Source organism: Excalfactoria chinensis, chromosome 1, assembly GCF_039878825.1.
Source record: "Excalfactoria chinensis isolate bCotChi1 chromosome 1, bCotChi1.hap2, whole genome shotgun sequence".
NCBI classification, from domain to species: Eukaryota; Metazoa; Chordata; class Aves; order Galliformes; family Phasianidae; genus Excalfactoria; species Excalfactoria chinensis.
The window spans coordinates 51,904,699-51,929,393 of record NC_092825.1 but is presented as its reverse complement, the minus strand read 5'-3'; the positions used below and the strand labels follow the sequence as shown (position 1 = coordinate 51,929,393).

Genomic DNA, 24,695 nt, shown 5'->3' with positions numbered 1-24,695 from the left:
GTCAGGATGATCTTGGAGGTCTTTTCCAGCCCTAGTGATTCTACCATTCTAAGTAATGACTAGTCTGGCTGCAGCCGCTTTCAAAGGCAGCCAAACAAAATCAGACTTCAAATAGGGCTGTGACATGTCTATGCAAACATAAAAGCCTTTCAGTTTTGTCTTCCCTCCTCTTATCTGCAAATGCAGCTGAGTGTCATGCTAGCACTCTGCACAGCATCTGAGACGCAGTGAGAGGGGGGTGGGAAACAAGAGAAGGAAAATCTGGGTAAGACTGAAGCATCCGGATTGCCTTAGTGGCCCAATTTAGCAAGACTCTCATGTACACACAGCAACTGAAGAGCAGAGCAGCCTTTTTGCATGCAGTAAAAAAGACTTCTTCGGTGCAAAAATGGCAGTTGCACACTTCCATCTATGTGGCTAAATCTTCCAAAAACGTGAGTTTCACATGCATGATGTCAGTCTGATTCATTTTCCCTTCTGTTTTATAGGATTCAGATGACCAGCAGCTTGTGATGAGTGGCCCTTACGATCAGAATTAAAGACTCAGCGTGGCATTAGTCAGTTATGGAATACATTCCTATTTACGTTTACTGGGGAAGGGGGGGGGGGGGGGGTGAACACAGCACCTACAGCTGTCAGGGAATAAAATCTCATTATAAATAAAAAGCACAGGGCTTTCAGTGGCCTCCTATCTCACTGCTTTCATTCTTCTGTGCAGGATTTTAAACTGCCTCAAACACACAAGGCTGATAACTTGGCAAATATCCTAAATCTGCCACTACTCCAGCTCTGCCTTTTGTTACGGCTCAGCGGCAACCTACAACCAGCGGCTGTGAAACAGAACATGTGTTAAATCTGTAGTTTTAAAGCATAGTTTTTGCTTGGATATTTCTTTTGGTGCCAGTGCTCTTTCCCGTAAGAATTGCAACATCTGCCCCAGTTGCCTGTTCCAGCGTTTCCAGCTTTCCTGAGTTTGGTTTATATCTCGTGTCACTCTGCAAAGCGCAATATTAAGCATAGCTGTACTTCTTGCTAAAGTTGCTATATAAGAGTATTAAAATAGTAACATATTTGTACTTGAGCCATTTTTTGTGATAAAGTAGCCAACTAAGATGGATGTACCTTGCTACCCTGCAACCACATTCAGATCTTCAGGTCTGACAGAAGACATCTGCTTCTTCACACATGCTGCCATTCAGCCAACGCTGTAACAGCAGCTGCTATTTTTACCTTACTATTACAAGTGAATCAACCCCAAGTTTGACTGACAGGAACTACAAACCAGCAAGGAAAGGAAGATGCTATTGCTCAACAGCAGTAATGTTCACCTGCAGCAGATATGCTACGTGTGGAAAGGATAAGAGGAACCTTGACCTCATTGCAGCCTTTCAGTACCTGAAGGGAACCTATAATCAATCAGGAGGGGAGTAAACTCTTAGAAAGGGCCGATAATAGCAAGACAAGGGGAAATGGTTTTAAGTTGAAAGAGGGAAGATTTAGGTTGGATGTTAGGGGGAAGTTCTTTACTAGTAGAGTGGTTAGGCCCTGGAACAGGCTGCCCAGGGAGGTTGTGGATGCCCTGTCCTTAGAGGTGTTCAAAGCCAGGTTGGATGGCGCCCTGGGCAACCTGATCTAGTAAATCTAGTAAAAAGTTTGGTGGCCCTGCCAGGCAGGGGGGTTGAAGCTTCATGATCCTTGAGGTCCCTTCCAACCCAAGTCATTCTGTGAAAGACAGCACTGCAAAGACATACTCATTCCCTCTGTGAATATCCCTGCAGTACCTCCTGTCAGAATAAGCCAAGTCTAATAACAGCTATCAAGGACCATCAGGGGAACCTCATGTGTAACTATATGAAGTCCACAGACAGCAATGTAATTCATATTCCTTCCTTCTCCCACATTACCAAAAAAATTAACACTCATAAGGACCAGAAGATAAAGTCCAAGCGTTTATTTCTGTAGTCATCATTAAATATCTTCATCACAAAATGTCTCCACAGTTCATTAATCTCTTCTTTTACCTGACTATTGATTCTCTTGAGTTCTTGATAGAACAGGAAATAAAAGAAACTCTTCTTACTTCAGTGTTCCGATGAACTGTGCTCCCAAAATGAACAGAAACAGACATCGCCCTTTCAATGCATTCAGAAAAATCTCTGAAGTCAGTAACGAAGGGTTCAAATAAATAATGCAGAGAACACAGAGGTATACAGCTCCAGTTCCTTGAAACCATTATAAAAATGCAAGACATTCTTTTAAAAGACTAAGAAAAAAAAAATCAATGCTACATTTTAGGACTCCCACTTAAACTCATATTGCATATAGTTTTAAAAGAACATAACTCTCCCGTAATTCATTTCTTTTGTCATGCAGTGCTGTTTATTTCGAGAAGTCATGCAATATAGACAAGGTTTATTTCAGCCAGCTGTTGTCAGGTAGCTTTGTACAGACATGGGACAGATTTCTAAGGTGAGAGAGGGAAACAACTGTCTCTAATCAAAACGGGCAGTGCGTGGCGAACATCATCCAACCATTCCTGGCTATCATGGGAAAACAGGGCAAACAAACTGACTCCAGGCCAGATTCCAAGGAATCAACATCAGAGCTTTAGCCAAAGCATCATTAAATTCAATAATGCAGAACTGAGTAACAGTACTATTCATTGCTGGCAGCAAGATGAAGGACATACATTTTTTGTTTGAGTTTAAACAGTGCATTGAGATCTCTAGAACAAGAAAAGTGCTATATAGAGGAACACCAAGTTCACTTCTGGCTGAGCATGATGATGAGGAACCCAAGGCAAATTGGAGATGCTTCCATCCCCAAAGCTTAGCTCACAGAACAGCCTGTTTCATCAAACTGTGCCAAATCTCTTGCACAGCCCCAGCAGCACCTATCCTGATAAAGCCCAACTAACTCTGCAAAATCATCTTTCATTTTTCCCCAGAACAGCAGGACTGTCAGATGAGCTCCCTCATTTCAGGCGCACTCATCTGTTTAAACACACACACTTCAGGAGTGTTGCATGTCAAGTCTGAAGCAGGAGCACAAGAAAACCACAAACAGAAAACCCACAAGCACATCTCCAGGCTTTCAGACTGATTTCAAGCATACAGGAAAACTGCATATGAAATTGTGCAGGCTAGATTAAGATACATTCATTACTTTGCAAATATGCTTTTAAAAACATTAAAGATATCACACCTTGAATTCGGTACAGATCCGTACACGTAAGACAGGTTAAAAACAAATAGGAAAACTTTTGGTCACCAAAAGCTTGTCTACCTGACAATCACGGTAGGAACCAAACGATGTCCTAAAATGAAAGATACCAAACTCTATGTGTATTTTGTTAACTGTCATGCTTTTAACAAAGGAAACCTTAACTAAAATGTGAACGCCATTAAATCATTTATACGCTTTCTAAGATGGCTGGAGCGGGAAGCACCACTTCAGAAAACAAAACACTAAAAAAAAAGAAGAAAGCTTTCTTTTGGATGCAGAGAAAAGAAAGCATCCCAATTTAAAAACAACCACATAGCAGTTCTATAAAGTGCCTGTTGGAGGAAACGCATCAACAGATGTTTTCCTTGTGCAAAATAGAGATTTTCAGCTCAAATCTTTGGATCATTTATGCCACCCAAAGTTTTGTTTTCATGCCTTGCTTCCAATTTTAGTAATTCAATAGAAGTTCTCATCTGCACGGTCAGAATTGTTTTGCTTGATACAAATTGTCCATTACCCCCAGTTCAGCTTTGGGGGTTTCAGCTAAAAAATAATGCCACCAGTTAATTCTGGTTTTGTTTTTCTTTCTTTATATACTTCTTCACCTTCCCCCTCCCCCCAACTCGTTTACCCATTGTGCGTATGTAGTATTGAATGCAGAAGCCCATTTCTGAAGGCTACATGAAATACATTCTCTCCAAGGGAGCTCTTAAACTGCATTGCATGCCACTGTAAGACACTTAGAAATGTAAAAATCAGCATTTTGTATCGACCCAAAGTCTGATGGAATTCTGCTTTCACTTTAAAATGCACCCTGCTAGACCTCCTGAAATGGCTTTATTATCAGAGAGTGGATATTTAGTTTGTTTAAAAACTAAGAAAGAAACATATCTAAAAGCAAACAGAAGGAAGCTGAAGCAGCCCAAGCTTCCCATTACTGTCAGGCTTAGGCTCAGGTCCACATACGGCCAAGCACAGATGTACAGTCAGGAAAAGAGCCCAGCCACCTGAGCAAGCCTGTATGGCAGCCACCATAATGCAGCAGAGATGCACACACACACACCATACCAGTTACATCAGTTACAAGTAACATGCCAGCTATAGCAGCACAAAGTTAAAATCCTTACACCATCTCTCTAAGTCTCACCATAAACTGGCTGGTAACTGCATAACACCACATTGCTAATACTGGATTTATGCTTCTGAGTGCCAAGAGTTATTGCAGACTGCATCTAGAATCCTGAAGGGACAGCATAGCTCTCTCTAAATCACGTAGCTGTAGTTCCAAGTTTCAAATCAACAAAGGCAAACACCCTTGAATGTCAGCCTTTCCATGCACCCAGACCACAATTATTTTGGCAGTCCAGCATATGCTCTGTGTGTAAGAACAGGTTTTACATCTCTGAGCAGGAAGAGAGAAAATAAGTACTTTTCTTTATGAGCACAAGTATGAATCACATCTAAATCAAGGTAACGATTTAAGTGACTTAAAATACATCTATATTCCAAAAATTTAAAGTAAAATAAAATAAAATTAAAAAAAAAGCCAATTTTAGAGAGAACAAGGCAAGTGCTTATTTGACCTGAACTGTCTCTTGTAGGAAGGGTATTCTGAATGTACCGGTGCACAGCTGGTCTGACCAGCCAGGAAGTTCATGCTGCAAAGGAGTCCTTCTTGGATAAAACGTGTAATCAGGCTCATAGTTCAAGAGACAACTCAGCGATGCCATGTAGATATCTGCAAATCTAGAGAGACGTCTGAGGAAGTAAGTGGGATTCTCATCTGTTCTGAATAAGCTTCCAAACTGTGCGTTGAAGAAATTCCTGTTCACTTCCCTGTCCCCCAAAAGAAAAAACAAAGAATGAAGGGAACACACCTGCACGCATCTCTTTACACCAACTAATTTCCAGAATCTGAAGCAATTCCTATAATCTGCCCTCTGTGTTACTCCCTTGCCATTTGGCTTCAAACCACTTAAATGCACAGCCTAAGAAGTGCTTACATCTCCTGCACGTAAGTGGCCCAGAAACAGTCATCACAGTAGAGAATAGCTCTGACACAGAGCTTGCTGGAGTTCACAAAGCATTTGGGCAAAGCTTTCAGACACATGGTCTGATTTTTGGGTGGGCCTCTGTGGAGCCAGGAGTTGGACTCTGACCCTGTGGGTCCCTTCCAACTCAGGATATTCTACGATTCATATTTCCCCACTATAAGCAGTGAGAAGTTGCTTCTTCAGAAAAATGGCATCTTAAGCCTTTACTTCTAGAGGTAGTGAAATAAGACTTCAGCCTTCATCTAAATCCTAATGGCATCTATTTGTCCCAGAGATAAAAGCCTACAAAATAAAGTTTAGATTAACATACACAAAAACTTAAGAGGAGTTAATTTAAAGACGAGTTAAATAGTCTTCACCAAGCTTTAATTATTTCATTTACTTTAAATTCTAGGGAAGCCTGTGGAAAACACCACATCAAACTCTTTGCTATCATGAAGAATAATGCAAATAGTTTAACTCCTTTGTTCTTACCTCAACTCCTTTCTTTCCTTCTTCCATTCTTCTAAAATCATTTGTGAATCAGGATCACGGTGAACCTGGAATGTGATGACAGGCAACAAAGGATACCCCATCAATGAACCTGCCCATTAATACACCCTTATCAGCTAATAGGACAAGAGCAATGCTTCCGAGATCACTATACAAAAGTTAACATGTTTTAATTAACTGAAAGCAGGAATCAATCCAGAGCAACCAGTGGAAAAAGAGGTTAAGATTATGACAAAAGTAATCATTGCAAGTAACCACATTTATCTGCAGTTGAACTGTGGAACTTCAGTGAGACAGAAGGTACTAACAACATCAATATCCAGCATTTAGAAACTTGGCTGGATCCCTTAAGCTATACAGAACTGATTACACATACACAGAACAAACCTGCATGTGTTCCAGTAATCCTGTCAGAGTTTGCAGCCAGGTCATGGTTTGAATGTACTTCTCTGTGTTCATGATTTTAATCTCTGATCGTAACTCTGGGATAATCGCACCAGTGCGCCAGCCATGCTTCAGGGTCAAATCCTATTTACCAAGAAGAAATAAAGATGCAATTAGCAAGAAAAAAAAAAAAGAACCCACTCACATCTGCTTAAACACTGGAGAATGTGAACATTCTTTATTCCAAAGGGTATTAATTTAAATTAATTGCTTCTTCTGCATTAAGCAGACATTAAACTGCTGAACCTAATTGCGCCAATATGCAACAGGTTTTAATTTTAGAGTATGTTCCAAATCCCATATTTTCACAGAGAATGACGATGAGTAGCTGCATATAAACACTAATTCTTTAGGTTTAAAGGAAACAGTAGGAAATTCCTTTTACAGATGAGATCTCTTTTGCTGCCAGAAGCATCTAGGGGAAACTGTATGTTTCCAGCTATTCAAGTTTCTCCTGACGATTGTAAGGTGAGACAACTGCTACCTGGCACAATGGAAGAAGCACAAAGAGCACAGAATTCTTCTTCCTTTGACTTGGAGCCCTCTGAAACACCCAGGCTTACTTTCCTGTTTAAAAGCAGACTGGGGCAAAAATATTTACAGCTGCTGCTGAAACATGTTATCACCACATTGCTGACACTCACATTTGTAAAGGTATTTATATACAATCAATTATGTAAGAGTTAAGAGATGGTAACTTATTTTGATGTGACAGCAACAAACAGCACATTTGCTGGTAAGATAGTAAGAAGACACCTGGCAAACAGGGCTACAAAACTCACAAGATCTTGGGAAGAACGTCAGCTTACCATTAGTGACAGAAGAATTTCCACCTACCATTCAAAACAGAAGTTCATCCAGTTCTTACTACATTTGGTAGCAAGTGTCATCCAGACCAGCTACATTCTGTACTTTGGGATGTCCATGTTTACTTTCTACTACATCTGACACCATCAGTACCTGGATCAGAACTACAAACTCCCATCCCGTTAGTGGTAGGACAAGGGGGAATGGTTTTAAGCTCAGTGAGGGAAGGTTTAGACTGGATGTTAGGGGGAAGTTCTTCACAGATAGAGTAGTGAGGAGCTGGTATAGGCTTTCCAGAGAGGCTGTGGATGCCCCATCCCTGGAGGTGTTCAAGACCAGGTTGGATGGGGCCCTGGGCAGCCTGGTCTAGTACCAGTTCTGGTGGCTCTGCCTGTTGCAGGGGGTAAGAACTTGATGATCCTTGGGGTCCCTTCTAAACCAAGCCATTCTATGATTCTGTGAATCCCTGGCCTGTAAGCAAGTTAAATGCTACAAAAGTCAGGTGGAAAATATTATCAGCCTTCTGTGGCACCAGTTTTCTTTAATGCAAGAAAAGCAACACTGCTTACTACCAACTCTGATTTTGTTGCATTCAGAAACTTCTCAATAAAGAGCATTTTACTGAATAATCGTGGAAGAAGAGAGGGGCACAAACAGACTCAGCTTTCATGCTGTTTCATGAGAGTAAGCTACTTACTGCCAAGTCACTGTAGATGTGATCACCAAAGTAGAGCACCTTAGATCCCCTCCAACCAGTCAGCTTCAGAAATTCATACAAGTTGCCCTACAGAAACAGCACATACATTGTGACAGCACGCAACTTGCACTATCACAGGCAAGAGAAAGCAATTCAGCATGCACTTAATTTTTCTACACCAAGAGTCTTGCCCTCAGTTGATGGATTATGAATCCCAAATTTCACATGTCATTTCAGCAGTACGTTTACTTTTCATATGCACTTTAAGAGGCAAGTACACAGCAGGGATACAATGCCAACAATCAACTCACACTGCTTAAATTATTAATATAACCTTAAAAACCATTTCCAAGTCTTTGTGATAGCTGAAGACGTTTGGGACTCTAGGAAATTGGTATTAAAATCTGAACTGAAAGTGCAGGAAATCACTGGAAGTTTACCTGTTTGTAGATCTGGCCTTTCTGCAGTTTATGGATTTTGTCCCAAAGCAACACTCCCCTTTCATTCACCTTCCGAAATGGTCTAGAATAGAATTATACACAATTGTTACGCTGCTGTGAAGTGTGATAGAATTCCTACAAGACCTCTACAAGCATCCTGATATGAAAAGTACTCTTCTTTCAAAAGGAGAACGCACTGTCTAGCAACGGAATATTTTGTAAGAGGAAAAGCAAAGTTCTGAAACTTCAACTTTAGCCAGGTAAATGTCTCTATGCAGTATACTGATGACATCTATAACAGAGTTTATGAGCAACTGTTGAACTAGGGCAGGGAATCAGCCTCCACAGACAGAGGGGGAAAAGGGTCAGTGATCTGCTATTAAGGAAAGAATGTAAAAAAAGAATGAAAATACTTAAAATCTTGCCCAGTATCTCACTTTGTACAACTGAATGACTGAGGAAGGCAGCACTGAACTGAGGGCTGAAAGAACAATAATACTGCCTTTGAAATTAAGCAGAAAACAGAGCAAAGGAGAAAAAAAAATCCTATTTCTATGTCATTTTTGAATATGTAAGTACATAGAAAGGAACAGATCACTTTCAAGTATCAGAAGAGCTTACACATTACAAATGTATTCACTTAACTGAACAAGCAGTCCAAATATTACAGCCTGTCAGCCAGTCTGCCCTTCAACTACTACATGTGACTAAACATAACCACTAGCAATAAAAACATTTCCAAATGAAGAGTAACCTCCGAAATGTACCAACAGCTCCCAAGTTTAGAGGAACATTTAACTAAACTACGTGCTAAGGTGTTAAAAACAGCCTCTGTGGCTAACTCAGTCCAGGAGATTACACCTGTGCAGCTACTGGAACATTCTCAGGTAAGAAATGGTAAAATTTAGACTTCAAAAAAGGGTGCTCCTATATTCTGTAATGACCTTGAAACAGGATTTCATGAAATACAATTTTATTTTACTTCATATCCGAGTCAAAATACTTCATATAACATGCTTTACAGTCTTATACTGAACAAGCTGCTTGAAACTGTCTTTACTAAATACCCACCTTCGCTTATCATTGAAGAAGTTTGGCTTATCAGCCTGTACAATGACCACATCAAAGAGATCCCTCCAGTCCTTGCCAACTATGAACCTCATGCCTTTGTCCCTGAAAAGGGCAGAAGGTTATTAACAGCCAAGTATAACAGAAGTGCAACTGCTACTAGTGCAATGTAATAAATTACACTCAGTGTCACCCTCCCCGTCCTTTATAAACTGACAGTCAAACAGAAAATGACTTCACTTACACAAAGCTGCTGGGACTGTTTGTGATAAGAAACATCTTCTTTCCATGATCAGCCAGCTTAGCTAACACTGCACGAGTTTGTTCAGCGTAACAGATGTATTTCTCTGTGAGGATTAAGGAAAATATGTTAATCTCCACTTTCTCAAGTGAACAGTTTTCTGTGTTCAACCAAGGGTTCCAAGCTTGAGGCTATTAGAGGCACTCTAGATAAATGGTGATACCTCTTTCAAGCTTTACAGTCTAGAAATCGCAATCTTAAATAATATATTGATCATTCTGGCTTCCTTATCGGGGAAAAAAAAGTCTTGACAGATGATGTCATTAGCACTTACCAATATCAGCTTCAATTGCTCTATACATTATTCCTTTGATGTGGACATCCCTGATTGAATCCTGTCAGGAAATCAACAGAGCACTGAAGAACTGAAAGATCTTTTCAAGTATGAAAAACTGAATAGTAATCACTTGCTTTTATAATAATTGCATTCCCTGAATTACATCTTCAGCTTCACAGAAATGCCACGTGGTATTCATTACGCATATACCACCACTAGACAAAGTAAGCTTGTTCTTCTAGAAAACTCCTTCATACTTTCAGGAAGCACGAGATGGGCTTGTAACAACTGTGACAGAGACCCCAGAGGGTGTTTCCCCACAGCCTCTTATAATTCCTGCTAGCAAGTATAGCTTCAATAATAAGCAAACGAAGCTTTACTAACATATGAGAGCTTCTTCACTTTCCTCTTAGCCAAACCCCAAACCTATAGAAAAAATAACTACCACAGAACATGACTTTTAAAACAAATTGCCAAATTACTGCTTTTTTTCCCCAAGGTTTGCTATCGCTGTACTGAAGTTCATAGTTTTACAACAATAACTACACCATACAAAACCTGAAGCTGAGGTATTTCACTGCAATTAATGCAGCAGGATGAGCCTTGTGAGATGCACACAGACAAGACACACAAACGTCTTCAAAGTTAGTACCTTGACATCTTTGTACAGATGAACAGGCTCATAATCTATGTTGTTTTTCAGAAAATATTCATTCACACAAGAAAGGAGTGTCATCTCTGGCAAGGAAAATATATCCATGAATTGCTTCATTGTATTTCCTTGTGAGCTCTACAAATGAAAAAAAAGAAAAACGGTCTGACACTGACTCTCAAACTGGAACACTTCATTTAATAGAAAAAAATAAAATCAGATTAATTGAAAATACTTCGCTTTTGCTACCACTCTTCTCACTGTATGAGGGTTTCTTTTGAATAATCAGACTCAATAAAATAACTCTGACGAAAGCATTGGCTTTATTCTGAAAATCTACCATGAAGAACCATTGCTTTAAGAGCAGTATTTTATCTCAGGAGCAGTAAAAGAGTGTTCAGCTAAGTCAAAAGAACCATATAGAGACCTCTTTGTTGGATGCCTACAATTCTACAAGCAAACAGTATTGTTATGGGGCAAGGAGGAAGGGAATGTTTGTTTTTGTATTTTATGAAATGCTGACAAGGACTGCAAAATAATTTGCCTTCCTGAAAAGAATGAATGCTGTATCTACAATAACTAGTGTAAGAACAGACATCCACTCCACAAAAGTTGTAACTATAGTTAATATAGTTAAGTAGAGGATCTCGCTGTACAGGAATAAATATTTAAGAGGGCAAAACAACCAGGCATCTTTCTTCAAAACAACACACTGGTCAAGACTATAGAACAGTTGAGGCTAGAATGGATCTCTGGTGGCCACCTGGTCACCTGGCAGGGCCTACAGCAGGTTGTCCAAGATCACAGCCAAGAGGCTTTGGAATACATCCAAGGAAATGACTCCATAATCTGTCTGGGCAACCCGTATCAGTGCTCAGTCACACTCACACTTAAAAAAGTGTTTTCTGACATTCAGAGGGGACAACTTCTGTCTAAGTTTGACCTGTCACCTTCCTTTTGAAGATCAACAGAATAATAGCACTGAAGACCAAGGCACCCTCTAAGAGGTTCCAGGCTTATATTCAGAACTATTGCAGCTGCTCTAGAGACCACAAGCGAGAATTACGTGGGAATTTTAAGTTCAGTATGAAGGTAAGGCATCAGACATGGTTCACTTCACAGCCTTTATCGGACCTGCTGTGCTACTGATTAAGTCACTTGACTTCTCAGTATTCTACTTCTGTACGTATGACTGGGCAAGAGAACAGTAAAAAGAAATTAATGCAAGTAAGAGAAAATGGGTATTTGTCACATCAGAGAGAAAGCTTCTTATCTAACACCATAAGTCAACCAGTTATTGAGGAAAACATAACAGCAGGAACAAGAACAAAATGTAAACCCTATCCCACTCCACTAAAAAAAAGAAAAACACAAAGATAATTCCGTTTGTAAACAGCAGTTAATATTTTTACCTTTCCATAAAAGTCACTCATTTGTTCCAATGGAACGTGGGAACCATCATACATTGCAATGACTTCTTCATCTGGGACAACACTGAGGCCTCTGGAAAATAACAAAAGGTTCAAAAGTCACACTAAAATTCTGAAGTAAATTACTGAACAAAAATCTATCAGATTAGCACTTAAGTCTGGAGCTTACTGAAATACCAACAATGTCACAGGAACACATTAGTCCAAGTTAAAACAGCATCTCTCCTTACAGAAGTAATATTTTAACAGGCTGACGCATGCCAAACGCATTCCAAATTTAAGTCTTTTACTTTCTTAAAAGGAAAAAAGGCTAATTAGCCTCCATTGAAACTCTGCCTGAAGGGTTTGTAGAAAGCTTCTTAAAGTAATTCCTCACTCTGCTTTTGTTTCTTAAAGCACTGATGATGCGATAGTATGTAAACCAGACTATTCTGCATTATGACCTTGAAGATTCCAGGAAAGAAGAACACACACAACCTGTAAGCAAGAGTTTAAGCTGTACCAACAGTTTAGTTTCCCAACATTTAAGATTACTTGAAGGATTGTTGACAAGTAATTAAAATATAGATGTACCACAACAGTATCTTGTGTTGGAGCACCTAAAACACTGAATACACACAATAATCATCACCAGAAGACATGTAAGTGGAGGGGGAGGACACAGAAGTCAGATCATCTGGCCCTTTTCTCCAAGTCTACTTATGTTTGTGGGTTGTTTTGTTATGTTTTTTTCCACTGCAGCCTTGTAAGCAAGATAGTTTATTTCAGTGACTCCTTTTCTTGGTCTCACCCCAAAGTGTTTAAACATTGAATAAGCCAGTGTTTCCATTATTAGAGTTAATATTAGGCTTGCAGAAGAAGGGCATAACATATAAGCTGCTGTGGTAGCAGAGGTCCACGTCAATCAGCTCCCATTCTGCAGTTTTCAATGCTACATTGATTTACATATAGCTTCAGGCTACTGCTGGTAGAACTACAGCATTCACGTTAGTATTGTACAAGAGCAAAGCAGTTGCCTATATTACAAAAAATATATATACTAAAAAGTTAGTGTCATCTACTCCACATCAAGAAACAGAAAGACAAGCAACAAAAATGTTAAATGTACACCAAGCAATAATATCAGAATCAAGGACTGACTCAGGTTCTACTCCACAGACAACTATGCCAAACAGTACTTGAGTACTGCTAAGAAATGCACTCTTTTAAATAAGGAAGTATTTAAGTGCAGATCAAGAGAGAAGAGAAACATACGTAAAATCCAGAGAGACTTTTGGTAAAGCAATACATCAGTCTTTCTAAGAGACCCAGGGTCTGGACAAAGTTCACAGTCTAGCTGTAGAACTACTAAGTTTATTTAATTCCACTCAAAACATAGTACTAAAAGCATCGTAGTTCCTCTACGTAGTGCTTCTATTGCTGCTAATGGAAATGTGCATTATTAAAACAGTACCACAATTGCTCAAAATCTCTCAGCGCAAGGTCTCACACTTGGGCAAGTCCTACTATTTTCAGCACTATAATTAGCCTACAAATACACACACGCAAGAAAGCACAGCACAGAGACTGCCAATGGGACTTGAACTCAGCACACTCACTGAGCATCACTCTGCGTGGACACAAAGTGGTTGTGCTTCGACTAAATCACACTTGCACAATGATGTGTGTAAACCTGAAAGCTCAGCGCAAACACAGCAAGACCTTTCAAGCGTATCTGCAGCCACGCTAAAGACATGCTAACGGGCACTCTGCAGCAATTGTTTACATTGAAAGCACCAGCGGAGAAGTCAGGGTATTTTTAGATGTCTTTCAGCACAATTTAACAGCCGGAAACAAAGTGACTCAGCACTATGTGACCAACCAGCTTGCCAGCATTACCAGCTTTGGACTGAGAAAATTAGCTGTACTGTATTGAGTTAGTAAATGCGTGCTAGTGTCTGTGTATATACACAGAGGTGCAAAGAAGCCCCCTCCAGTAAGACTGCAATACTCATTCATGCCTGTGCTTTTTCAGTGCACTGCTTCTGATATGGGCCAAGGTACACACTAATAAAGGCAACTACAAGATTCAAAAGCAACAGCAAATTTGGTTTCTTATTAATGCAAGCAATCATTTCACCTACCTGTAAACTGTTCCTAGCTGTATATAATGAAAAGCATCGATCTTCATTAATAACGCCTTGCAAGGAAAAAAAAAAGTCAACTTTAATTGCATGTCAACTATCTGAAATTGAACTTTAAAAGAGCAATTTCATCTGTAACCATTTGGGTTCCAGACCAACTGAGCACTTTCCCTTCAACCGCTGTTATTACTTCCAAAATACTTTATCAGTGATTTCAAAGTACTTCAATCAATGATTTCAACCTTGGGCCTGCAAAAGTCACCAAACATCCAGTCACAAACAATTCAGCCACGAAGAAGTATCTTTTTCTAATAACAGCAGCGCACTTCAGGTTCATTCTGCTGTACTCTTCCCCTTCTCCCCACAAGGCACCCAGAACACACAAGATCAAAAACGAAAGCAAAAAAAAAACAAGCTCACAACAAAAGGAAAACATTCACCAAAATCCTTACACAACACAGAATGAGAGATCGAAGACTTCAGAGACTCATTCATTTCCTTTAGCTAGGTTTTCAGTACTACGCAACTCTTAACAAAGAAAGATACTTATACATACCCGATGCACATCATAATGAAGTCCTCTTATTGCAAAATTCGGATCATAATCATACTTCCTTATTTCTGCAGGATACTAAGAGAAAAGGAAATGGATTTAAAATTATTTTAAGTAGAAAATAATAATTAAAAAAAAACCTGTTTCTGCATAATTTGAAAAGCCTATGGTTTATCTGCTTCTCATTCCTGCCAGCCATTAGAAGTGCTTTTAAATAAGCTGAGATTCACAGGAACATACACACAGCGTGAGACAAGCCAACATTTTAAACCCAAGTCAAGTACAGCACTTGAACATCCACCTTTTAATTAACTGTGAACATCAGTCTCGTGATTAAAGAGATTTTAATACATATACCCATGAAAATAGACTAAATTAACATTTTAATTGCTGAATTGTCTTGTACTCTGAATTTTTCCCACAAAGTAAGCTTAGAAATATAGGTCCCTTCCAACTCAAGGTATTCTATAAGGAACACCGAGTCCAAGCCCTCAGTCCACACAGGACACCCCAAAAATCAGGAGTGTACAAAAATGTCAGACTTCCTAAGACATTTGCTGCTTGTTAAGACTACAAGGCTTTAAGAGTACAGCTACAATTGGTTATGCCTTTTCACTTGCAGGAGACTTCAAAAAAGTAATGTTGGTAAGAGTGCAGACCCCAGGAATTTCACATAGCACGTGGTACTGCCAGACACAGCTGCTGATCAGCAGGACATGCCAGGCCCATAGGCACTTTGCACCCAGTCAGTGGTTTAACAGAAAGGTGAAGTTCAGCAAAGGCTTAAAATCACCTTCTCCAAGTATTCAACAGGCTACATCTTAAAACAGATACACCTGAACGTCTAGAGTGTTAACACCAGTCTTGCATCTGTGGAGCCAGTACATCCCAGGGTCCATCAAAGATCAGATCCTTGATCTGATCATAGACTTGATCGATGGGCCAAAGTGAACGGAATGAGTTTCAACAGGGCTAAGTGTCGGGTCCTGCATTTTGGTCACAACAACCCCAGGCAACCCTACAGGCTTGGGGATGTGTGGCTGGAAAGCTCACAGATGGAAAGGGACCTTGCTGTGCTGATGATGGACAGTCAGCTGAATATGAGCCAGCAGTGTGCCCAGGTGGCCAAGAGGGCCAACGGCATCCTGGCTTGTATCAAGAATGGTGTGGTGAGCAGGACTAAGGAAGTCATCCTGCCCCTGTACTCAGCGTTGGTGAGGCCTCACCTCGAGTACTGTGTTCAGTTTTGGGCACCTCAGCACAAGAAGGACATGGAGGTACTAAAGCAGGTCCAGAGAAGGGCAACGAGGCTTGTTAAGGGCTTGGAGAATCAGCCCTGAGGAGAGGCTAAGGAAGCTGGGGCTGTTTAGTCTGAGGAAGAGGAGGCTGAGGGGAGACCTTATTGCCGTCTTCCAGTACCTGAAAGGTTCTTACAGTGAGAGTGGGGCAGGTCTCTTCTCACTAGTGACAAGTGACAGGACGAGGGGAAATGGCCTCAAGTTGTGCCAGGGCAAGTTTAGGTTGGATATTAGGAAGAACTTCTTTACAGAAAGGGTGGTTAGGTACTGGAATGGGCTCCCCAAGGAGGCGGTTGAATCGCCATCCCTGGATGTGTTTAAGAGCCGTTTGGATGTGGTACGCAGGGATATGATTTAGCAGAGGTTTGTTGTTGTTGTGTTTTTTTTTATTTAGAGATAGGCTACTGGTTAGGCTGTGGTTGGACTTGATGACCTTCAAGGTCTTTTCCAACCTGAGTAATTCTATGGTTCTATGATCCCAAAGCAAGGATGGTGCTGAACACCACCCAAGTGAGTCACATTAGAAAGGCATCACAGTGACCCCAGCTGTATTACTCCTGTTGGTTACTTCACTGTAGATAACTTGCTTTTCCAAAAAACCACAGTGATTAAAAAAAAATAAAATAAATAAATAAATAAAAAGCAGTACTCATCTGTTTTTTTACTAAGTTTCCTTATCTTTTCCTTATCTACAGATGGGAAAACAATTATCAGTAACCTGAAGGGGTCACTTTCACATATGCTCAATTTTTTTAATGAGGAAGAGTTCTGAATCATGTATTCTTTCCACGGGTTGTTTATAAAGAGCATAGGTAGAACATACCACATATCAGAATGGCCCATTTTCAGTTCGTTGTGATTTTGACATACTTAAAACATAAAACATGAAAAAAATTACATGTCAGGCAAGTGCCTTAGGCTAGGGGCTATGCCCTTTTGTTTTTAAAAGGCAAAACGCCTCCATCATTTCTTACAGTGCTTGAGAAGACTCATTTCTTTGATTAGCCACCTGCAAGGTGATTCTTCATTCCCTTTTCACACACTACAGACCTCACAGAACTTGATGTACCTCATCCACTTCCCTGCACAGCCTCCATACTTAACATGACTGGCTTACAAGCTGAGGGGGAAAAAAAAACACAGGCTGTGCAGCCTCAATAGAGGCACTAGCTATTTTGAAACACAGTAAAATCCTAATTTTTCCAACAAGTTCTTAGCCTATGTAGAAGTGCACTTGTTCTGCAATGCTGCAGATGGGCACCTGTAATTAAAGAAAACAGTCCTGTGCTTGGTATGAGCACAATCCTTCTCTTAGCTTCTCAACTGTTATCCCTTCTATTGGTTCCAGAGAACACAGGGGAGGCTCCTGACTTCAACAAAGAACTGAAAGCCTGAAGACTGTTTCTGAAGATATGCAGAACAGAGCAGGAAACATGAAGCAAAACAAGGGGAAAAAAAACAAAACACAGAAGAGGATATGGACTGTGATCAATTAAAGACCACTGTGCATTGCACGTGCCTGAAGCAGCCACATCAAGAACAAGCAAGGAAATTTGACTTTTTCAAGTTTCATCATGCTTGGCTACTTCAACTTATTCTGACAGAAGGCTGTCTTTTGCATGTGTGCCAGTATGTGCAAGCAAAAGACTAAGCCCAACCTGGCATACAAATTAAAGCCTCCTTACAAGCCAAACAAAATAATGATAAAAATAGCACTGTTTACTTATTCCCTCACCACCACTTTTGGTAGTGGTAATATATACTATATGGACTAAACGGCAGCCTGAGAAAGGTGGCACAAGGCCCATACGTTGGGGAAACACACAAACCCAAGAACAAGAGCTTACATTCCACACTTGCTGCCAACTGTGAGATGAGCATTAAATTCATGTTTATTCTTTCAAGCACACTTTGAAATTCCACGTTTCCTACCACGTATTTCACAGCTTTTGAGTAATTACCTTATACTGCCATGACCAAAACTGGTCATCTTCCATGCTCTGACAATCATAATCAACAGTGCTAACATTAGGAAAAGCTTCCAGGCAACATCAAGAAGACCAATAAGGAATTTGTATTAACAAAAACTGTTGTCCCTCAAACTCCAAAAGACAATGTGGATGTGGCTCTGGGCAGCCTGGTCTAGGAGCTGGCAACCCTGCATATAGCAGGGGGGTTGAAACTAGATGATCATTGAGGCCCTTTTCAACCCAGGCCGTTCTATGATTCTATGATCATACACTTCAGTAAGCTGTCTCAGAAGGTAACTGGAGCTTCACTCACTACAACGTGAGAGATTCTTACTGAAACAACAAACAGTAATAACTTTACTATCAGAATCCACTCAAATAATAAAAACCGAGTAATGTTTTTATTGTCTCCTTATTGCTACTGTAAAGGCCCTTCCAAGAAACAAGTCACTTTAGTAAAGTGCATTTATTCATTCCACAGAAATTGCTACCAATGCATGCCAAAATTTTAGGGGGATCAAATGCGTATGCTTCTAGTGCCCGTGAAGTTTTGTTTCTTCTTGCAGGGATATTTATAGATTATTTATATATAGCTCCTAACCTTTCGATTGAAACATGAATGGGTGGTGTTATTCTACTTTCAAGCTTAGTTTGCTTAAGACACACATGGAGTTTTATTAATTTAGTCCGTAGATTTCTTCCTTTTATTTTCCTGCAATTCCTACACTGCAGTTGTTTATGCTTCCTCCAGTCCACACTTGCTTTAGACCTTTTTCCTCCCATACCTTCAAGTTTTCCCTGCAACCTCTCAACATCTCCTTCCTGGCTTCCTGACATACAGCAACACCTCCCACCCCCAACCCACCCCCAAGCTGCCCAGATGTTGATGGGTGACAGATACAAACACAGCACTTGGCCAGGCAGCAGATACACACTCCCTCTTAAAGGACTACTGAGCTGAACACTTATTCAGGTCTCTTATATCCAACCTCTGGTTACAGTGTCACTGCACACACTGTCGTGTCACTGCACACACTGTCCCTTCAGGTAACTGATCTGAAAAGCTGAAAGCATAGAAAGGCACCACCACATGATCACAGACCTCATAAGAAGATGGGATGAAAATATTCTGTACGGAAATTCATCACTGCATTCACAGAAGTGCATAAAACAGTGAAAATAACTCTGAAGTTTCTTATATTTTGGGGGTGACTCCAATAAGTGACAATCAGGTAAAAACAAACAAATAAACCCTATTGCTACGACTAAGTGAAAATTAAAAAAAAAAAAAAATAATAATAAATAAAATAAAATAAAATAAAAAAATCAAAGAAAACAAAATGTTCCTTGACTGCTGCCAGATTGTGCTCTGCTCCAAACTGCAGCTGAGAATTAATCAGGACTTCTGTGGTTTGCATGTTAGCTGTTGTACGAAATGTTACGAAGGAGCCAAGCCAGAGCTGAGGCATGAAAAATGAGTTATATCTCGCTCAACTAGAAATGACCCGTTGTACTCTTCAATCATAAAATTATTGTAATCCCAATGATTTTACTTACCCTGTGCTCATTAATAAGAAGATCTCGCGCAGCATTGAAGATCAATGTGTGCAGATGCTTAGAATAAAAGACCAACGTGTAGTCATAATCAAAGCCATAGATTTCAATGTCTGACAGGCTCATTTCATTGTTTGAAAAAATAGCATCCGGGTTCAGCATGTTACTCATAATTGAAGGAACTAATTCTGGGAACAGAGGAGAGGGGGGGAGAAAAAAAGTTACACCAGCTTTGCAGTTTCTGTAAGAAAACCATTAACAATTTCTAAATATAGATAAACAAAGATGGAATCTATTTAAACTGATTCATACTAATACATCATTGAACCCTCAATAAAATGATGCTACTGAAAATGCTATCCCTACTTTGTCATTGACTCACAGTTTTTATTTGAAGGCTTTCCTCAAACAGATCAAGTGAAACAGAAGATGCGTTACTGGATCGTGCTGAACACAGAACCCCAGAATCAACACACAATGTTTTTGCTAACTCAATTCATTTTTATTTAATAATACCCTTGAAAATTCATGTTGGGGTTTGAGGAATGGAGGGTTGTTATCACTGTTATTCTGAGCGCTTTGTCTTCCCTCATTATTTGGTCCAGGCTCTGCCCCAAGAACAGAATTACCACTGTTTTAACCAGATGCTGTTAGAATTTTTGCTTGACCATATGAAGAGTACCATGTTACTCAATTTCTATCCACACAGATATACAGGCTGGACGTTGGGAACAATTCCTTCTTGGAAGGAATGATGCTGCAGTGGCACAGGCTGCCCAGGGAGGTGGTGCAGTCACTATCCCTGAAGGTGTTCCAGAACCGTGTGGATGTGGCACTGAGGGACGTGGTCAGTGGGCATGGTGGGGATGGGCTGGCAGTTGGACCAGGTGAACTTAATGGTCTTTTCTAACAACTGTAATTCTATATATGTATAGTTTAAGTGATTGCCACGCTTTCTTAAAATGGCTTAATAAGCATAGCAATGCATGCTTACATTCCATCAAGCCAGAAACTGAAAATACTCTGCTTATTCTCTTCATGCATACTTGATGTGTGTAAATTGCTTCAACTTTTAAGGGTACATTTCTCTTGATGTTCACTTGAAAAGTATGCTGAGAAAGAAGACCCTCTACACTGCCCCCGGTGGCGCAGTGGTATAAAGTGCTGCTTGCAGCACCGGAGGCCCGGGGTTCGAATCCCCCCTGTGGCGCAAGTGGTACAAGTACTGCTCTGCTACACAGAAAGGCTCGAATCCCGGGAGTTGGACTCAATGATCTCTAAGGTCCCTTCCAACTTGCACAATACTGTGATACTGTGATACACCGAGCCTTAACTCTAAGGCCAATATCAAAGTCATCATCCATCATGACGGGAAACCAAAGTAATGAGACAGGCAGACATGGGTACTGCAGATCTTTTGGAAAGACAATGCTTCCTTTTGAAAAACCTGACCAACTCACAAGAAGGGAAATAGCATTTCTTCCACAAAAGCAATGTGTAAGATCACTGCACAGCTGACAGGAAGGCACTGCAAGGAATTTAGAGATGGTCGATATTCCAGTAATCTGAAACCATTCAACTTCAGGCAGGAACACCTTCTATCCACTGAGACAGAACAGCAGTTTCATGGTGTTTCCTTCCAAGTTTCACATGAAGTGCAGCATTTCATTCACTGAGTAAGAGAGCAGGAATTTGCCACGCTGAAGCTGACGTGCAAAGCTACATCCTTCATAAACAATCACAAAATAAGCCTCAACCAAAGCATCACCTCCTGCCTCCAGTCATCACTCATGGAAATACAGTGGATAACTGTCACACTTAATTGAGGGGGAAAAAAAAACAAAAATCCGGTGCAGTTTGACACGCTGCTACTAAAACAGTCTTCTTGTATAGAATAAGTCGTGAATCTTTTAATTCCTTGAAGTCCTAACATGAGTTTTAAGTGAACTTCCAAAGTGATGTTATTTAAACTATAACATTGGAATGGGTGTTGTACTTTTTCCAAACACCAATTGTGGTGGCAACACATTTTGAGCAGATATTTCACACACATCCCACCAAAAGAAACCCAACACCACCACATATTAACTAGCAGCTGCCTGAAAACAGGCATTATAAACAGCTCCTGGATTTTCCAGCTCGCAGACAGAACCTATAAAACTTGGATCAAAAAAGTCACGGCAGGTTAGTCATCTTAGCATCCCAGTGAAACAGAACTGCCAGATACTTGAAGCCATTTGGCAATTCGGGCTGTAATAAAGTATTCTGACTGATTCTAAAAGCACTCATCTCCCCCGCCACTGACCCACACCCACCCAGCACCCGCCTTTTCCCTTAATGGTGCCCTACACTCTGACCTCAGCTCTGAAGTATTATAGGGTGTGGGTTGAGAAATAAAGACAATTCCAAAAGCAGGAAAGGAAAAAAAAGACTCAAAATAAAAACATTCTCTCTTCTTTTCCCTTATCACACTGTCCCAAGACTACAGTGCCTTTCAGACATCTGCAACACTGGTCTTATTTCACTGGTGCAACACTGCCCATTTGATTTGCACCCAGACCAAACACACCACCAGCTCATGGCTCAGGATTCTCAGGCTGCCTTACATTACAATTTCTTTTTTGTTTCCCATTTGTCAAAGGCAAAACATGCAAGACTACGGCAATATTCAGATGAGCACTGCTTTCCTGCACGACAGCACTGAAACAACCTACCTCTTGGTAATACCCAAGCAGCTCAGTAACACTAAGCATCAGAACAAGGATGAGAGCAAACTACATTTCATGGAATCATAGAATGGTTTGGGTAGGAAGGAACCTTAAAACCCGCTCAGTTCCAACCCCTGCCATGGTCAGGGCTGCCCCCCACCAGCCCAGGCTGCCCAGGGCCCCATCCAACCTGGCACTGAGTGCCTCCAGGGATGGGGCATCACAGCTTCCCTGTGCAGCTGTTCCTCACCACCCAATTGTGCCTTTAAACGGTAACTTCTGCAGCCTGCCAGACAGCAACCAAGCAGTGAGTTCTAGGGCAGGGCACCAACACACGGGCACAGAATTCTATGGATTTCCGTGGAACCGAGGCATTTGCACAGCCCTAACTTTCTGCCCAGCTGGGCAGGGCTTGCTTACATTCATCCTCACACTCCAAACAACTGCCGGGCATAAAAGACACAGCATTAGCAATATACTTCACGGTGCTTTTAATGGAGCTGTAGGCAAGATGAAGTAAACTCAGCTAAAACTTCGCAGTTTCAACTTTCCTGTGAGACAAGCCCACCGCAGCGGGCACCTCACACTGCCGGACTCCCTTTCTGAAGCCACTTTCCTGCACACAACACCCCGGCCAGCAGCAGCCCTACTCAGAATGCACACCCCGGCACGACAGATGCCGGCTCCCCGCCGGCCCAGCCGCTGGGTTTCGGTCGCTTCTGCTTGGAGCGCCCCCCGCCCCATGCCCCGCTCACCCTTGGTGACCCGCTTGGCCTCCTTGTAGCGCGACCACAGGTAGCTCCTCATATCAGCGGGCGGCTGGCGCCGCTCCCGCTGCGGGGCTACGGTGCAATACGGAGCGGCGGCGGCCGCGGGCAGGCCCCGGCCCCGTCGCCCGCAGCCCGCCCGCCCCGCAGCCAGCACGGACCGCGCCACCACTGCCATGCTCCACAACCGCCGCGCCGCCGCCGCCGGCTGAAGTCACTTCCTCGGGCTCCTCCCCGGGGCCGTGTCGAGACGGGAGGCGGGCCCGACCCGGCGGCAGGTAGTGCCACCCCCTCCACAGAGCAGGAGGGGTTGTCGCCTCACGGAGGGGCTGCGGCGGGGGGGGGGAGGGAGAGGAACGGCCAGTCTAATGCAACTTTAAATGATTAGCAGCCGTCAGGCACGAGGAAAGGAATGCTATCCAGAGAGACCTGGACAGGGTTGAGAGGTGGGCCCGTGCCTACCTCGTGAATTTCAGCAACACCAAGTGCGAGGCCCCGCACTTGTTTCAGTGCAATCCTGAGCAGGGTGGAGAATGGGTTGAGAGCAGCCCTGAGGACAAGGATTTGGGAGTGTCGTTTGATGATTCAACATAAGCTAGCAGCAATGTGTGCTTGCAGTCCAGAAGGCCAACCGTATCCGCGGTTGTATCAAGAGAGTGTGACCAGCAGGTTGAGGGAGGTGGGCCTGCCCTCCTGCTCCACTCCAAGTGAGTGGAGACCCCACTTGGAGTACTGCGTCCAGTTCAAGAACCCCAAACACAAAAAGGACATGGAGTTAATGGAGTGGGTCCAGAGGAGAGCCACGAAGATGATCAGAGTGCTGGAGGCACCTATGAGGACAGCGGGAAAGAGCTTGGGCTCTTCAGCCTGGAGAAGGCCCCAAGGAGACCTGATAGAGGCCTTCCAGTACCTGATGGGGGCCCACAGGGAAGCTGGGGAGGGACTTTTTAATAAGGACGTTGTCATGGAGTTATCTAGATCAATCTGTGTCCGTGACAGGGAGAGGCAGTAGGCCCATGGGCCGCCCGGCCCACAGCTATTGGGAAGGGAAAAGGGAAAGGGGTAGGGAGATGGGAGCTGGGTTCGAGGAAACTAACAGAGCAGCGGCAACGATCTAAGGAGGAAAATTTATTTTACTATGATATCAGAATGCAAGATAACACAATATAATGCAATCTAATTGAAACTGAGGCTAATAAGCAAAATAAGAGAGAGATTTTCCTTAGACTGAGAAGACTACTTTGGAATTGAAGGTGACATGGCTTGGAAGCACACCCACACCAGATGCCAGGCAGTGAGAGAGCCAGTGTCCCTTCCGTGACATATTTCCCTCTCCAACCGTGAAGTCCTCTGGGACGTGTAGTTCTTCTTCTCTGTGCTCCAATTCTGCCAAATGCTGGGTGTGAGACACTGGAACAGGCTTGTAGATGCCCCCACCTTTGCATTCAAGGCCAGGCTGAATGGGATTTTGAGCAACCCTTCCAACCCTAACCATACAATGATTCTATGGATGAGAGGAAGTGGAGCTGGGATTTAGGGGTAGAGGCCCAACCCCGAGGTAGGCGCATGGCTGCCCTCCTGCATGCCAAGGAGCCACGCTGGTCCAAATCTAGATGACAATTCCATTCATAGTTTTTTGTGCAAAGCATGTTTCTTGTATTTAAGTCTACTAGGCTGAAAGCACTGCTGATGGGAAATCAAAATGGAGTTGAAGCTGAAGTACAGTGTTCCCAGCTATTACTAATAGTCTTTCATTAAACTTGCATCCAAGGTTTCTAAAACCTTCTGGCTAATGCTATGTTGGCTTCCTGCTTTGTCAGAGCAGCACCTCGGAG

At 41.9% G+C, this 24,695-nt stretch overlaps 2 protein-coding genes across 2 annotated transcripts in view; one reads left to right on the top strand and one right to left on the bottom strand.

The window, feature by feature from the left end:
• The window catches only part of STAB2 (stabilin 2), a 71,254-nt gene extending 70,701 nt beyond the window's left edge, over positions 1–553 (top strand). Inside the window, exon 66 of the mRNA XM_072331611.1 lies at positions 489–553. Within this exon, the coding sequence (XP_072187712.1) occupies positions 489–539 (51 nt within the window). The 3' untranslated portion in view covers positions 540–553. The remainder of the gene's footprint in view (positions 1–488) is intronic.
• A 1,381-nt stretch (positions 554–1,934) lies between these two features.
• On the bottom strand, positions 1,935–23,068 carry NT5DC3 (5'-nucleotidase domain containing 3). The gene is made up of 14 exons (XM_072358838.1): positions 22,849–23,068; positions 19,389–19,573; positions 14,567–14,641; positions 14,011–14,066; positions 11,870–11,960; positions 10,458–10,595; positions 9,803–9,863; positions 9,472–9,574; positions 9,231–9,332; positions 8,160–8,241; positions 7,720–7,806; positions 6,159–6,299; positions 5,754–5,818; positions 1,935–5,061 (listed from the first exon to the last, which is right to left on the bottom strand). The coding sequence occupies exons 1-14, from the start codon at positions 23,036–23,038 to the stop codon at positions 4,800–4,802; spliced, it is 1,638 nt and encodes a 545-aa protein (XP_072214939.1). The 5' UTR covers positions 23,039–23,068; the 3' UTR covers positions 1,935–4,799.
• Between the last annotated feature and the right edge of the window lie 1,627 nt (positions 23,069–24,695).

What these genes read in the sequence shown, in the direction of transcription:
- NT5DC3 (XM_072358838.1), bottom strand. Translation starts at nt 23,038, where the DNA reads ATGGCAGTGGTGGCGCGGTCCGTGCTGGCTGCGGGGCGGGCGGGCTGC. An exon ending in GGCCAAGCGGGTCACCAAGG is followed by an intron (nt 19,574 to 22,848) that starts GTGAGCGGGGCA and finishes CTCTGTTCCCAG; the next exon opens with AATTAGTTCCTTCAATTATG. An exon ending in ACATCTACAGTGACTTGGCA is followed by an intron (nt 6,300 to 7,719) that starts GTAAGTAGCTTA and finishes CTTGGTAAATAG; the next exon opens with GATTTGACCCTGAAGCATGG.